At 46.3% G+C, this 17,133-nt stretch overlaps 1 protein-coding gene and 1 pseudogene across 5 annotated transcripts in view; one reads left to right on the top strand and one right to left on the bottom strand.

The window, feature by feature from the left end:
- Window positions 1-4,488: 4,488 nt before the first annotated feature.
- LOC134807240 (phosphatidylinositol N-acetylglucosaminyltransferase subunit C-like) lies at window positions 4,489-5,631 on the top strand (annotated as a pseudogene).
- Window positions 5,632-7,496: 1,865 nt separating this feature from the next.
- The window catches only part of TCP11L1 (t-complex 11 like 1), a 34,344-nt gene continuing 24,707 nt past the window's right edge, over window positions 7,497-17,133 (bottom strand). For all 5 annotated transcript variants that reach the window (XM_063782830.1, XM_009460191.4, XM_521882.8 and 2 more), the window contains 3 exons: window positions 15,056-15,237; window positions 12,210-12,382; window positions 7,497-8,585 (listed from right to left, as the gene is read on the bottom strand). In XM_063782830.1, the coding sequence (XP_063638900.1) occupies window positions 8,383-8,585; window positions 12,210-12,382; window positions 15,056-15,237 (558 nt within the window). In that variant the 3' untranslated portion in view covers window positions 7,497-8,382. The remainder of the gene's footprint in view (window positions 8,586-12,209; window positions 12,383-15,055; window positions 15,238-17,133) is intronic.

The following is a 17,133-nucleotide window of genomic DNA, read 5'->3' as shown; positions in this document are numbered from 1 at the left end:
CCTCAAGATTCTAGAACTAGACAAAAGTTTCAAGGACTATATGTATGTCCTTCCTAAACAAAAATTAGTCAAACTCTGGCCTTTACCACTAAACTTCAAACAAGAGGTTGCACCTATGTGGCCACATCTAGTACAGTAAAAGGTTAATAGAAACTACTAGTAAACTTTCTGAACAACCAAACTGTACCAACGAAAAAGAAGGAAAAACACATCATTTCTGTTAGTATATTGACCTTGGTCAATAATTATGAATTTATTTGATATTATAACCCTGTATTGGCCTATAGTTAATAAATAAATGTTGAGTTCAATTTTATTAAACCATAGTCATCAAGTTCATAAATTCTTTTTTTTTTTTTTTTAACATGGTAGTTCTTTGACTGTGACAATGAGCAAGTGAACTTACGTTTTACTTAATAAAAATTTCAGCCAGGCACGGTGGCTCACATATATAATCCCAGCACTTTGGGAGGCCAAGGCGAGCAAATCACCTGAGGTCAGGAGTTCAAGACCAGCCTGGGCAGCATGGTGAAATCCTATCTCTACTAAAAATACAAAAATCAGCCGGGCATGGTGGCGCACACCTGTAATCCCAGCCACTCGGGGAGGCTGAAGCAGGAGAATTGCTTGAGCTTGGGAGCTGAGATTGTGCCACTGCACTCCAGCCTGGACAACAGAGTGAGACTCCATCTCAAAAACAAACAATCAAAACAAAACAAAAATTTTCATAAGTCTTTTTGTTTTGAGACATGATCACAGCATAATCCTCCCACCTCAGCCTCCCAAGTAGCTGGGACCACAGGCATGCACCACCATCCACCATGCCCAGCTAATTTTTTAAATTTTATGTAGAAACGGGATCTACCTGTGTTGTCCAGCCTGGTCTTGACCTCCTGGGCTCAAGCAGTCCTCCCATGTCAGCCTCCCAAACTGCTGGGATTAGCCACCATGTGAAGCCCTTCTTTTTTTTATTTTTATTTTTTTTGAGATAGGGTCTGGAATGCAGTGGCATGATCTTGGCTGAATGCAACCTCTGCCTCCTGGGCTCGAGCAATCCTCCCACTTCAGCCTGCTGAGATGGGAGCACAGGCCTATGCCAGCATGCCTTGCTAATTTTTGTACTTTTAGTAGAGACAAGGTTTCGCCATGTTGCCCAGGCTGGTCTAGAGTTCCTGGCCTCAAATGATCTGCCTGCCTCGGCCTCCCAAAGTTCTGAGATTACAGGCGTGAGCCACCTCGCCCAGCCCCTCTTGTTTTAAGGTTACTTTTAAGTCAAGAAAAGTGACACTCCATCGAACCAGGCCTATAGCTTAGTTCTGGTTCTTAAGTTCGGTAGGCAATAAATGTAAGTCAGGTGTGACAGAAACCCACGTGAGGGACAGTTTTAAGTAGAATTATATGTTTAGACTTTTAACACATATTTTGTAGAACTCTGGCTATTTCTGAAAGTACCAGTGAACACTTGATCGTTTAATAAACAGAGCTTACCTGGGCTTAAAGATTATCCCCTTCCCCACCCATTGAAGTTGCTTTGAATACTATGACTAAAAAGGCTTTCCATTAAAATAATTATATAATGCAAAATCCAATATAAATACACACTTGCAAATATCATTGTAGTTATTTATTTAGATTGTTTTTAAATGAGATAGTGCCTTTAAATATGACTTCATAGCCCATTATCCATTACCATTCATTCATCCACTCATTTGTTCATTCATGAATTCATTTAGTTCAAATAATATAGAGGTGGAGATGGGGAGAAATCACTGGGGTGGGGGTGGATGTCAGGAAGTAAGCAAATGTAAGACTGCAGCTCTAGTATAGAAGAGATGATGAACATAAACAAGTCTTAGGAGAGGACAGGAAGAAAACCTTCCCTGTAGGCCCGTAAAATGTGCTTGAATGAAGGGAGGTTGGGCGCTACCAGTGGAACGTAACACCACAGCAAATGTGCGCCCACAGGTAGAGGGTTACATGTTCGCCTTTGTAGTTAAAAAAGAAAGGTATAGTCCTTTTCCATGTACAAAGCATTCTATCATTCATTACCAAATGTAATCCTCACAGCAACAGTGTGAATTAGGAGTGTTCCCATTTAACAATGAAAATACCGAGGCCTTGGGGAGAATGGCTGGTCCAATGTTGTACAACCGGTAAGGAGGCGATAGAGGAGAGAAGACTAAAACCCAGATCTTTCTCTAAATCAGGAGCTTTGTGCACAATCCTGCTACCACCAAATGTTAGAATCGGAAGGGAGCTTAAAGACCAAGTCTAGTCCTTTCATTTTAAAGGAGTTGGGAATGGGCCCTGATTTGCCCCAGCTGGTACATAACAGAGTGGAGATCCAAGCCTTGGTTTCCTGACAGCTCCCAGTCTTTCCACTCTACCACCTGGCCTCAAAATGAAAAGAAACACAAATGTTCTACCTATAAATCAGAGCTCGCCAAAAGGTCACTAGAAATCAAACAGCAAACACCTATTCTCTTTGAAATTCACCAGCAAAGCTGGTGGCAGCAACATTTCCTCTCTTCCCAGGAATCTTAAGGCTTTGGAGAAATGAGAATAAGCACCTCCACAAAAACAGAACCGCTGAATAATCCATTTAGAATCTTGGCCAGTATGTGCATACTATAGGCCTATTAAGTCAAACTTATTAATAGCTTTTCTTCACAGAGAAAAAAGTTCATATATACCTACTGACTGCATTTGATCAGTAAGATATCATGTCAGTGTCCTTCTTACCTGAAGTACATTTATGGCTGGGTCATATCGTGACATAAATAATCACATTTTGTAGCTTGCTTTAGACGGAATGCGATTTTTTTTTTTTTTTTTGAGACGGAGTCTCGCTCTGTCACCCAGGCTAGAGTGCAATGGCGCGATCTCGGCTCATTGCAACCTCCACCTCCAGGGTTCAAGTGATTCTCCTGCCTCAGCCTCCCGAGTAGCTGGGATTACAGGCACGTGCCACCACACCCGGCTAATTTTTGTATTTTTCATAGAGACGGGTTTTGCCATGTTGGTAAGGCTGGTTTCGAACTCCTGACCTCAGGTGATCTGCCCGCCTCAGCCTCCCAAAGTGCTAGGATTACAGGCGTGAGCCACCGCGCCCGGCTGGAATGAGATTTTTAAAAACACCAGGACTGAGAATCCATCCACCCAACCAAGAGCCAACAAAGTAGTAGTTACTTTAAACATTCACTTATCCATGAGACTACTGAAGAAATCCAAGAGGCTTGGTGATACTGACCTCACTCTCAGTTCTATCCACAAGTAGTAAAGTACTGCCAAATACACTTAGCAATTTCAGGAAAAGACACTTGTCTCCACAACCTGTTACTGAATGCAGCATATAGAATCCATTCGATTCTGGAGGACAACACACTCCAAAGGATGTTTCGTTTTGGAAGGAGAGCTGTAGGGGAAGGTACAGGGGGATGCTTAGCAATGCTTCCTGAGTGACTAAATGAACGAAGTGGATCTCCCTGGCCCTTAGTAATAATCCTATGAGATTCCAGGAAGAAAATTAGCTTATCTTCACAGAGCAACAACAAAATGATTCAATATGAATATTGTGGTTCTGAAGTTTGCTTCCTTCATTCTTGACTTTTGCCAGTTGCAGAACTCCACCAGTGGACACCGAGGTAGTGGGGGGCCAAGAGTCTGTGAAGCCAGTTATTCATGCATCAAGATTTCAAACTGTCCAAATGGAACTCTGGCAATGTAAGAACTCAGGAGGGGAAAAATATCTTGCAAGAATCTACTCTTACAAAAGAAGAGTTTTTGAGATTTAGGAAGAATGACTGCAGGAAGTGGTGATCAGCGCTGTGCAGTTGGGGTTAAGCTCCTCTCCTTCAGCCTTGGAGCGGCAAGAAAAGGCCCCAAACACTCTGAGGCTGAGGCTTCTCTGCCCAGGAACCCAGGATCATACAACCGCCAGGCACAGTGGCCACAGAGCAGCCTCCACCTTAAGGGAACAATTCCAGACACGACCTCATTGAATACACCATGGAAGATGTTATCTTCTTTAAAAGTACCCTCATGGCAGGGCGCAGTGGCTCACGCCTACAATCCCAGCACTTTGGGAGGCCAAGGCGGGTGGATCACGAGGTCAGGAGATCGAGACCATCCTGGCTAACACGGTGAAACCCCGTCTCTACTAAAAATACAAAAAAATTAGCCAGGCATGGTGGCAGGCGCCTGTAGTCCCAGCTACTTGGGAGGCTGAGGCAGGAGAATGGCGTGAACCTGGGAGGCAGAGGTTGCAGTGAGCCGAGATCGCGCCACTGCACTCCAGCCTGGGCAACAGAGCAAGACTCCATCTCAAAAAAAAAAAAACCCTTACAAGGAAAAAGGCAGGCAACTGCCATCTCCCAGTCACGCATCCCCAGGAACTTGGCTGTATTATATCCTGCCTCAGAGACAAACTCATCTATTGTAGGCCTGGCCTGGATTGCTGCCTTTGAAAACAAGGAAAGGTCAGCAGAATATCAACCAAGGCATGGAATTTCCAGGGAGGTCTCATTTCAAAATGTCATCAACAAGAACCACATGGACCTCTGTGAGAGGGATGATTAAACTAGCCTGAGTTTGAATGAAAGGATTATGTGTACCCAACCTGTAATTAACACCAAGGAGGTAAAGTCGCAGAGGGTCTTGTATGAGCAACAGCCCTTTCCTGATAACTTTGTGGACCGGCGGTTCCTGGAAGAGCTCTGGAAAAACATCCATGCTCGGAAATACCAATATTGGGCTATGGTATTTGAGTCCAGTGTGGTGATCCCGCAGCTGTGCAGTGTTTTTGTTTTTCTGGTTATCTGGTGGTATATGGATGAGGGTCTTCTGGCCCCCCAATGGCTTTTTGGGACTGGCCTGGCTTCTTCACTGACTGGGTATGTTTTGTTTGATCTCACTGATGGAGGTGAAGGGCAGAAGAGTGGGTGGACCCGGTGGGCTGACCTGAAGAGTGCCCTAGTCTTCATTACTTTCACTTATGGCTTTTCACCAGTGCTAAGACCCTGACAGAGTCTGTCAGCACTGACACCATCTATGCCATATCAGTCTTCATGCTGGTAGGCCACCTCATCTTTTTTAACTATGGTGCCAATGATGCCTTTGTATCCATTGTATCCAGCACAATATCCTTGAACATGGCCATCTTTGCTTCTGGATGCTTGGCTTCCACCTTCCCCAGTCCCTGCATGTCTTCATCATGGTAACACTTGCCATCCAGATTTTTGTCCTGTGGCTCATGCTACAGAAGAAACTAAAGGCATGGACTCCCAAGGGCTATGTGGTGGTCACACTGCTTTTTGCCTTTTCGGTCTTGGAAGGCCTACTGCCTATTAGTGCTGTGGGAGCCGTACTCTTTGCCCTTCTGTTGATTTCTATCTCATGTCTCTGTCCATTTTACCTCATTCGCCTGCAGCTTTTTAAAGAAAATATTCAGAGGCCTTGGGATGAAGCTGAAATCAAGGAAGACTTGTCTAGGTTCCTCAGCTAAATTAGGGACATTCTGATAGACTAGCCTCCTAACTAGTATAAAACTTAAAGACAGGCTGGGTGTGGTGGCTCACGACTGTAATCACAGCACTCTGGGAGGCCCGAGGCAGATGGATCACGAGGTCAAGAGTTCGAGACCAGCCTGGCCAACATGGTGAAACCCCCGTCTCTACTAAGAATCCAAAAATTAGCCGGGCATGGTGGCGCGTGCCTGTAATCCCAGCTATTCAGGAGACTGAGGCAGGAGAATCGCTTGAAACCGGGAGACGGAGGTTGCAGTAAGCTGAGATCGCGCCACCGCACTCCAGCCTGGGTGACAGAACAAGACTCCGTCTTGAAAAAATAAAAAATGAACCAAAGGCTTGGGTGGTGAGGGTGCTTATCCTTTCTGTAATTCTGTGGATGAAAAAGCTTTCTGGGACCCTCTTGAATTATTCGCTGTAACAAATGAAGTGATGTGGTTTCTATTAAAAAAATAATAATACATTCAAACAAACAAAAATAAATAAATATGAATAAAAGTACCCTCACAAAATGCAGCCAGTCTGCCAGATTACAGTGACCCAGATTCTCCAGTCTCCTGCCTGGGACCCAAAAAGATACATCTGGCTCTACTTTTTTTTGTTAAGGAGAGACAGGGTCTGGCTCTGTCACCCAGGCTGGAGTACAGTGGCATGATCATAGTTCACTGCAGCCTCAAACTCCTGGGCGCAAGTGATCCTTTTGCCTCAGCCTCAGCTTGTAGCTGGGAGTACAACTGTGTGCCACCACAACAGGCTAATTTTTTTTGTATTTTTTGTAGAGACATGATCTCACTATGTTGCCCAGGCTGGATTTGAAATCCTGGGTTCAGATGATGCTCCTGCCTTGGCATTCCAAAGTACTGGGATTATAGTGTAAGCCACCATGCCCAGCCCTGTTTTTTGTTTTGTTTTTTTAATTTATCACATCATTATAGATTAGAACCAACATCAGTGCTGATCTGCATACATGTAATTTCTACCTGAGTTTCTATAGCCAGATCCAAGTCCTTGTATAAACCCTGGGACCATCAGCAATCTCAAAAATCCTGAAAGCAGAATGTATTCTGACTCTACCAGGTCTGATATCCTTCTCATGGAGTATCTGATTTCCTCCCCATCAGTCCTATTGGAATACCTACCCAACTGCTTCTTCAAGTCTTCCTTCAAAACACAAAATCACTGCACTTCCTTACAAAGAAGGATCAGAGAAAACAGCTGCTTGCAGTAAAATGTAGCCCTTCCCCCTGGTTGTGCAGTAGTGGCTGCTGGCCTTCCTGGAGTCTTTCTGAAATGGCTTCCAAGTTTCTTTTCTTTTTTCTTTTTTTGAGACAGAGTCTCACTCTGTTGCCCAGGCTGGAATGCAGTGGTGCTATCTCAGCTCACTGCAGCCTCTGCCTCCCGGGTTCAAGTGATTCTCCTGCCTCAGCCTCCCACGTAGCTGGGATTACAGGCGTGTGCCACCACACCCAGCTAATTTTTGTATTTTTAGTAGAGATGGGGTTTCACCATGTTGCCCAGGCTGGTCTCAAACTCCTGACCTCAGGTGATCTGCCTGCCTCGGCCTCCCAAAGTGCTGGGATTATAGGCGTGAGCCACCACGCCCGGCTAACTTGTAAGTTTCTCTTAGCTTCCTGTACAGAAGGCTTCAGGTGCCGATATTACTGCATTACTCATACAGTAATATAGTCTTACCCCTTGCTGTTGTGGCAGTTGGTCATTCCAACTTCATGGCTCTGCTTCTAATATAACATCCCTGTCTAAAATGCAGACATACATGTGTACACTTAAAAAAAAAAAAAAAAAAAGAACAGATCGTCTATGAGACCCAAATCACTCACGCTCAGAGGACACGTCAGGAATTCTGGTCACTGAAGTTCCTTGAAAAATAATGCTCAAACACCAGGGATTTTCTATGACTTCCTCATCTAGGAGATTCGTGAACTCAAGCTATTTTATCTGAAAACAGTTAAATCTAATTCCAGAATTTAATTCAATCATCACATCTGTGTATTGTCTCAGGGTCAATTTTTCAGTAAGAATTCCAGACATTTCTCTTCGTTCACATTACAGTAAACTATTTTTCAATACATTTCCTCCTTGACTTTCAAGGCTTGAAAGTCAAAGACTTTCCTTTCACTAGATCTCATAAGTCATAACTGCTCTCAACCAGATGCAGGAGTAATTTTGTATAAAAGAACAAGCTTTTTAAAGTCCAATAACTGTATCTTTGGGGGAAGGTTAAAAGAATGTTTAAATACAAAAAAGAAAGTAAAAAAAAAAGAGAGAGAGACAAATAACTCTCCTCTAGAAAAAAGGGCTTGGGAGCCCTGGCTAGGCCAGGCAGGGAGGAAGCAATAAATAGGGGGAGAAAATGGCAATAAGACGTTATATAGCCCTTCTAACAAAAATACCAGAAGGGAGGGGTGAGGGACAAGGCTGTCTGAGGGAGGGCAGGAGGTGAGGCCATGGCTTGGTCTCTTTTGCGCTTGGATGGCTGTCAGCTCAGCATGAGGCATCTGAAAGAACTACCCAGATTGCAGAAGAGAGAGGTCCCAGCCTCCTTGGAAGGACATGATGGGGGAGGAGTGGAGACAACAGCTGAGTGTTACCTGTAAAACTCGAGAACAAAATGCTTCTTTGATTTGTAAACTTGCACTCATAAATACAGTCTCTCAAAATAGAATTCAGTGGATTTTTCAACAAGTCTTTTCAACAGTGATACACAATATTCTTCCCTTTGGAATCGGTGCTGTTAAATAGACATGTACTATATAGCCATTTTCCAATGCAACGTTAGAGTACAGAACAGGTATTCTGTGGCTAGTGAGTAATACTGCTGCTGTAGGGTGCATACACGTTAGGATCGGACGAGGATCTTACTGAGGATTGCATCGTAGTAGGGACAGAAGACCATCTTGTTATAGTTGACCAGGCGAGCAAATTTAATAGCAACTTCCTCCAGCTCTCTCTGAACTGGACTGAGTCCCCCAGGGACTGTGGGCAATGGCTTCTGATGACCCGAGGCAAGGTAGGTTTCTAAGAAGGTCAGGATTCGAGATTCTGTGACAAAAAAGAAAGTGGTCAGTTGTTTCTTGTCCTTCACCTTACAAACCTTACTGTGCTTCAGTTCTTAGCTTAACCATCACCTCTTAGGGGAAGTTGTCCCCGATCAATACTCCCAGACCAGATACCCACAGCACCTTGCACTTCTGCATATTCATCCCACTTATAATGTTTTCTCTCCCCTCTAGATGGTTAGCTTCATGAAGGTAGGAGCCATGCTCATCTTGTTCATCATGTCTCCTGAGCACTCAGCACAGTGACTGGCATGAGACCCAGCTCCCAGGAGAAGCTCAAACACACTTGGAATGCAAGAATGAATGCATGAGTGGCCGGGCGCGGTGGCTCACGCCTGTAATCCCAGCACTTTGGGAGGCTAAGGTGGGCGGGTCACCTGAGGTCAAGAGTTCGACCAGCCTGGCCAATGTGGTGAAGCCCCGTCTCTACTAAAAATACAAAAATTAGCCAGGTGTGGTGGCGCGCACCTGTTGTCCCAGCTACTCGGGAGCCTGAGGCACAAGAATCACTTGAACCCAGGAGGTGGAGGTTACAGTGAGCTGAGATCATGCCATTGCACTCCAGCCTGGGCGACAGAGCCAGACTCTGTCCCCAAACAAAACAAAACAAAAAAAATGAATGAATGCATGAGTGAATAAAGGAAGACTGGAGACATGCTCTGCTCTCCGAGGAGCAACACATCCTGAGACCATTGTTAGCCATCGCTGACGATCACATAAAAAGGTGGAAGATTAAAGCAGGAATTACAGGTTCAAAAAAGACTTATTTCCTACTAAGCCTCCATGAAAGCAGCTCGTGCTTCCTTCTCTGATGCCTGCATGGAAGTCGTGGGCATTTGTAAACTTGTCCTACTTGGAGGAATAATTTAGGTTGATGCTTTTCTAGTCCATTCCCCTTCACAATGCTTTTGTACTCTTGTGTATCCTCATGAAAAAAGATTTGATCAAGCCACACTTCTTGCAGATTTTATCACAAAAACAATAGAGACATTTATATGGAATAGACTTTTTCAAACTACATGCCTTGCCTCCTGCCTGGGGAATCCTCTCAGGTGCAAATAACTTATACCCTCCTGAGCCTCACAACACAGACAGAAACTGCTGACGGGACAGGGCCTAACACCCTTACTCTTTTTTTTTTTTCGAGACACAGTTTCACTCTGTCGCCCAGGCTGCAGTGCAGTGGCACAATCTCAGCTCACTACACCTCCGCCTCCCGAGTTCAAGCGATTCTCCCCGCTCTGCCTCCTGAGTAGCTGGGATTACAGGCGCATGCCACCACGCCCAGCTAATTTTTGTATTATTAGTAGAGGCGGGGTTTCACCATGTTGCCCAGGCTGGTCTTGAACTCCTGACCTCAAGTGATCCGTCTGCCCCCAACTCCCAAAGTGCTGGAACTACAGGCGTGAGCCACTGCACCCGGCCCTATCACCCTTCTTCTTTTTTTTTTCTTTTTTGAGATGGAGTTTCCCTCGTCTCCCAGGCTGGAGTGCAGTGGCGCGATCTCGGCTCACTGCAACCCCCGCCTCCTGGGTTCAAGTGACTCTCCTGCCTCAGCCTTCCGAGTACCTGGGATTACAGGCACACGCCACCATGCCCAGGAAATTTTTGTATTTTTCGTAGAGACGGGCTTTCACCATGTTGGCTAGGCTGGTCTCAAACTCCTGACCTCAGGTAATCTGCCCACCTTGGCCTCCCAAATGCTGGGATTACAGGCATGAGTCATCACACCTGGCCCTATCACCCTTATTCTTTTTTTTTTTTTGAGACAGACTTTCGCTCTTATTGCCCAGGCTGGAGTGCAATGGCACAATCTCGGCTCACCACAATCTCCACCTCTCAGGTTCAAGCGATTCTCCTGCCTCAGCCTCCCAAGTAGCTAGCATCACAGGCATGCACCACCATGCCTGGCTAATTTTGTATTTTTAGTAAAGGCGGAGTTTCTACATGTTGGTCAGCCTGGTCTCGAACTTCCAATCTCAGGTGAACTGCCCGGCTCGGCCTCCCAAAATGTTGGGATTATAGGCATGAGCCACTGTGCTCAGCACCCTTATTCTTAAGTTAGTTTGGTTCTCTAAGGTTCCCAGGGCTGGCAGCCTCACCGAAGTAGAAAACTTTGTATTGTTCCTACCCAAAGACTGGTTTTTCTTTTCTTTCTTTCTTTCTTTTAGAAACAGGGTCTTGCTCTGTCACCCAGGCTGGAGTGCAGTGGTGAAATTGTAGCTCACTGCAGCCTCAAACTCCTGGGCTCAAGTGATCCTCCTGCCTCAGCCTCCCGAGTAGCAAGGACAAGGACTACAGATGCATGTCACTAACCTGGCTAATTTTTTTTTTTTTTAATTTTTTGTAGAGATGGGGTCTCACTATGCTGCCCAGATAGTCTCAAACTCCTGGTTTTAAGTGATCCTCCCCTAAAGGGCTGGTTTTCAATCTGTCGATAACTGGCTATTACAAAACAACCCAGGCAGCAGGATGAGTAGCAACTTGCTGGCCACAGGTCTACTTACAGGCACTTTCCTGCCTCCCTACGGAGGTTGTGAGTATAAATCTTGGCTGGATGCAGTGGTTCGTGCCTGTTAACCCCAGCACTTTGGGAGGCTGAGGCAGGCGGATCACTTGAGTCCAGGAATTTGAGACCAGCCTGGCCAACAAGGCAAAACCCCATCTTTAGAAAATATACAAAAAATTAGCTGGGTGTGGTGTTGCATGCCTGTAGTCCCAGCTACTTGGGAGTCTGAAGTGGGAGGACTGCTTGAGCCTGGGAGGTGGAGCGCAGAGGTGGAGTGCAGTGAGCCGAGATCGCATCACTGCACTCCAGTCTGGAAGACAGAGTGAGACCCTGTCTCAAAAACAAACAAACAAAACTATGTATTCACAGCATACAGCATGATGTTTTAAATGTATGTATATACTACGAAATGATTAAATCAAGCTAATTAACAGAATTTTTCATAAAGCCATTGCTGTGATAACTAATAGCTAATATTATAGAATATTTTAAATATTTTATAGAATATGCATTAAAATATTTTAATACTTCAAGTTTATTATAAATTTTAAATAGCAATATCTTAATATTACCATTTTAAGTTTTATTATATTTGATGTTAATAGTATTACATACTAATATTTAATAATATTTTAATAGTATTTTTAAATAACATCTTCATTTTACTATTCAGCTCTTTTCGTAACAGCTCCTATTTACTGAGCACTTACTATGTGCTGCCAGGCACTACGGAAAGCGCTTCACCTTCTCATCCCAGGGAGTTCCTGCAGCGACCTTGTAAGGTTGCTGCCCTTATTCCTGCTTTAGAGATGAGGAAACTCAAATGTCAAGTTATACGCCCAAGCTGCACGGAGGCCCTGGGACACTGCTTGTGAACCCAGGAGAGTGATTCCAAGGTTGCAGCCCTTAGAACAATGATGGCTGCCTGGTCCTGTGCCCATCTGTTGGGTGGCCCTGGTCTCTCTGTGGTGCTTCATTACACCATCTCCTCACCCATCAGCACCTTAACTCCAGCTAAGCCCTCAGGTTTCTTCAGAGGGACTCGTGCTCCAGCCCCTCAGAGGGCACATCCCTGCTGCCTGCCTTCCCCAAACGTACCCATGATCCTGCGAATGGGGTCATCGGGACTGGCCACGGCCTGGATCTGGCCCTTGAGCACGGTCTCCTTGTCCGTGGTGAAGGGGGAGGACCCACACAGGGAGAGGCAGCTGCTCACCTCCAGGCACACCTTCTCCCCGATGGTAGTGAGGACGTCCTTCAGATGGAAGGAGCTGGGGCAGAGGAGGGGAGAAAGGGCCTATAAGTAAAATACACCTCTAACCAGCTCCAACCGCCCACACCTGGGTGAGAATGACGGCACCAATAACTGGATTTGTGTGTTCAAGGGACAATTTGAGACTCTTTTCCCTGCCACCTTACCTCTCAGGCTGTGCATACCTGACCAGGGGGACTTTCTTTCTCTCCCTCTGCTAGAAAGGACAGTGGGAAGGGCAGGGGCTCAGAGTATACCAGGACCAACGACCCAAAGCACAACTTCCTGCTAGCCTCTGTGTGATAAAATCAGCCTGGAATGACCTCAGAATATCTTGATATACCTCTGGAGGAATACACAAGAAAGCAGGCATTTGGTAGCTGTGGGATAAGAGGGAGAGAGAAACTCTTCATTGGATGCCCTTTTGTACCTTTTGATTTTTGAAACATACACATGTATTAACTAATTTTAAAAGAATAAAGAGGCCGGGCTCAGTGGCTCACGCCTATAATCCCAGAACTTTGGGAGGCCAAGGCAGATGGATCAGGAGTTCGAGGTCAGGAGTTCAAGACCAGCCTGGCCAACATGGTGAAACCCCATCTCTACTAAAAATACAAAAAGATTAGCTGGGCATGGTGATAGGTGCCTGTAATCCCAGCTACTCGGGAGACTGTGGTAGGAGAATCACTTGAATCCAGGAAGTGGACGCCAAGATCACGTCATTGCACTCCAGCCTGGGCAACAAGAGTGAAACTCCATCTCAAAAAAATAAAAAAATAGATAAAAATTAAAAATTTTTTTAAAAATAAAAGAATAATGAAAAGTGAAATCCTAAAGTTAAAAAAAAAGAGTACCTGGATACCCTGGGTCCCCCAGGCTCTCCCAGGGTGCCTGTGGGGAGCCCCCATGCTGGCAGGCATGCTGTGAGAAGGTAACTGCCTCTGTTGTAGGTCTAGATCCTTTGTATGTAGAATTACTGGGGGGCATGGGAGCAAGCCCTGGCACTCACCATTGGCACCAGCTCTGTGCCCACCCCTGGAGGGCCAGGGAGGATATGGGAGTGCAAGGCTGGGCTCCCAAGAAAGCACTGACCTGGATCCCACCCTCAGCGGGAGCTTTGACAGAGTAGTTCTCCAGGCAGGGGACCTAGGTGACAGCCCAGAGCTGTACCTGTGCAAAGGCCTCAGGCTAGGCCCTCAGCTGAGCAAACAGTTTCCTGGCCTCTCAGCAAACTAGTTTGACTGTCAAAACTGTTGAGCCCCTAGTCACAACTTACGGACACGCCCCACACTGCACTGAACACACCCATGCTTTGTGAAAATTCAGCAGTAAAATTCCTCCATTTTGTAAGGATGAGAATGTTTAGGGGGTACTTCCCTTGAAGAAGTCTCTGAATTGGACCTTGTTAGATAGAGCATTTACTTAGAACCACTCAAAGATATTCTATAGGCTGGAAACCATAGAAGTCACCCAACATGACTCCATGGTAGGAGCGGTCACTGAAGCCTGCACGCGTGCAGATGCGGACTCGTGCTGGGTAAGAAAATGATGCATTACACTGAGCACAGAACGCCTACAGGGAACATGCAAGGGCAGAACACTTCAACCACATACATGCAGCTCTGCAGGAATATAGCTGGTTTCTCTCATGACCTTCCTCTAGGGCTCTGCTTTTCACTGTTAGTTGGTTATGAAAGCAATTCAGTGGGTAGCAACCAATATTTTTTTTAAAGGAATAAGAATAGAGTAGAAACAATCAGGCTGCATTAAACACAGTTAGGGTCAGTTCCAGTTTGAGAGGTTTTTGTTTCTGTTACACGTGTGTTAAGTGTGTACTAGGTCACAATGGAAAATGAATTTCTTACTGCAGGTCCTAGTCACAAACATTTTTGTCCCAATTAATGTCTCTGGGTTCCAGTTTCTTCATAAGCTCCAGTAAGAGTTTAATACATTTGAATGGCTTTGGGAGAGGAATAAAGCACTCAACAAACAAACACAAGAACCTTGGAGGTCAGGAGACAAAGACAACCCCATTAAAGAAGGAAGGGGTCAGACAGCATCCTGCTCCCTGCGTAGGGAGAACAAATGAGTTGATGGCACTCAACACCGAGCCAGGCCCCGGGAGGAGCATGCTAACAGGGAATGGAGGGCCGCGGGACCTCTAAGCCCGGGATCTCCAATTCCTCAAGGCAAGCAACCATTGATACCAGCGCTCCCCACCCTGCCCATGGCTTACCCCCCAGCCCGAGCCACTTCTTCTCTCGCCTCCTAAATGCTCCCTCACATCTACTATGTGCCCCATGCCAAAATTTAAACTTAAGGGCATAAATCTAATTACGTTCCCCCTCTTGCTTCAAATCCTTCAATGGCTCCCTACTGCTCTTAGGACAATAACCCAACTCCTTGGTGTGGCCTCTAAGGCCCGATAGGCTACTCGGCTAGTCACACACATTTTGAAGCCACTATCCTAGAGCTCTGCTAACCCTGCAGCAGATTCTAACTTTGACCCTATGACCCTAAATAAACTCTGCTGGGGTCTTCGCCAAGTGAACCAACTGAGACAGCAAGGTTTCTTCTCAGTTCCTAGCGAGTGGCCCTGGGTTCTGCCTTACAGTGGGAGACCCCTCTGGGAGACTCCAGTCGGCTCTCTGACATCCACTGCGTCCCATCCACGCATGAAAGTTCCACTTACGGCAGGTGCATATCTGTTAGCAAAATCTTCACAATCATCTTGAGTTTCTCAGCAAAGTCGGCCTGGCTGGAAATTCCTGGCACTGCCATGCTGAAGGTGACCAGCAACACAGCCCCCAGGATGGTCAGTTGTTCCAGCTGCAACTGGAGCTCGTGGAAGCGAGACTGGTCCATTAAAACTGTCTGTAATGAATAGAAGAGGCCATCGCTGAGCTGCAGGTCCAGGCTGGCCAGCAGAGGGCGGGAGCGCCACAGCCCCCACACCTGCCTCTGCAGCTTCCCTCAGGGTTTGCGCTAGTGTGTCAGAGCTTTGAGGGAGTCTGGTGTGAAATAACCCCTCTATCTCAGAGCCGTTCCTCCTGAGCAAGGATGCAGTATAGCGCCCTCACTAAGAACACAGACAGGCCTGGGTGTAAAGCCAGGCTCCGTGCTTAATACCATGACCTCCCCGGCTGGCCGTGGTGGCTCACGCCTATAATCCCAGCGCTTTGGGAGGCCAAGGTGGGCAGATCACCTGAGGTCAGGAGTTCAAGACCAGCCTGACCAACATGGTAAAACCCCATCTCTACTAAAAATACAAAACTAGCCGGGTGTGGTGGTGCATGCCTATAATCCCAGCTACTCGGGAGGATGAGGCAGGAGAATCTCTTGAACCCAGGAAGCAGAGGTTGCAGTGAGCTGAGATTGCACCTTTGTACTTCAGCCTGGGCAACAAGAGTGAAACTCCTTCTCAAAAAAAAAAAAATAGCATGACCTCATGCATGCATCCCCAGCTTTGTCGGGCCTCTGCAGAATGGGGACTCCCACATCACAGGGCTGTTTTAAAGCTGAAGAAAGATGCTACATATAAAGCGGCTGGCAGAGCCAGCACTCGATAAATAAAAGTTATACTTATTGTTAGGAAGAAAAGTATAATGAGGCACAGACCTAGGGTCACCAACTCCTCCCAGTTTGTCTGGGACTGTCCCAGTTTTCAAATGGAAATTCCCAAGTCCTGTGAACCCTCACTCAGTCCCTAGCAAACTAGGACAGCCAGTCACCCTGTACAGAGCAATGGAAGGCCAGGTGCGATGGTGGGTGCCTGCAGTCCCAGCTACTGGGAGGCTCAGGCAGGAAGATCGCTGAGGCCGGAAGTTCGAGGCTGCAGTGCACTACGATTATGCCTGTGAATAGCCACTACAATGCAGCTTGGACAACATAGTGAGACTCCATCTTAAAACAACAACAACAAAAATCCCAGAGCAATGGAAGGGAGGACTGCCTTGCAGGCAGAGCCCACACTTATTCATCTTGGTACCCGCTCAGCACCCAGCACAAAGGAAGCTCGTAAGAACTGGCGAGTAAATAAAGAGGAAGAGAAAGAAACAGGAAGCACAGAGAGTAGAAGTGACAGAGAACAATCTAAAGCCTCCCGGAAAGCAAGCACATTCCCATGACTGCCTCCCCCATGTTAAAGACAGTCCTGGGTCCTACCATGCCAGTGCCCCCACCCGTGTGGGTGAGGGAAGGAGAAGGGAAAGGCTGCACAGATGGGAATCTGATCTGAGAGTTTACAGGCTCATTGAATGGACTCTAAGGACCTTTCTTGCTGTCAGAAACTGAGATTTGCCAAATCAAGACAGGAACAATGTGGGTCACAGCCAAGAAGTAAAAACCCTGAGGATTGAGAATCCTCTGCTGATACAAATACAATCCCAAGGACTCATCGTCGGCCTGTTTTCTGACTTCACATGGCTTTGTGGCTTCCCAACAGCAGGACGTGAGTTTAGGATGCAGATTGCCAAGGATCAATTCCTGGAGTAGACAGCTGTCCCCAGGGACCATCACCATCTTCCCCACAGCGTTTCTTTTCTTTTTTATTTATTTTTTTTACGAGAGGGTTTATTCATAAGACTGCCAAGTGAGGAGGCTGGAGAACAGGTCTCACATCCCCCTCTCCATAGAGAGGGCTTAGGGATATTTATGGGATGAAGAAGCAGGGGTATCTAAGGCCTGGGGAAGATGATCAGCGGTGGGGAAAAGGGAGGTATTGGATGGTCTCCCACAGCTATTTTTAAATAGACATGTCAGGCTGAGAAC

The sequence above is a fragment of the Pan troglodytes genome, chromosome 9 (genome assembly GCF_028858775.2).
Source record: "Pan troglodytes isolate AG18354 chromosome 9, NHGRI_mPanTro3-v2.0_pri, whole genome shotgun sequence".
NCBI classification, from domain to species: Eukaryota; Metazoa; Chordata; class Mammalia; order Primates; family Hominidae; genus Pan; species Pan troglodytes.
The sequence above is the reverse complement of the archived record's forward strand: the minus strand, read 5'-3'. Positions and strand labels throughout refer to the sequence as shown.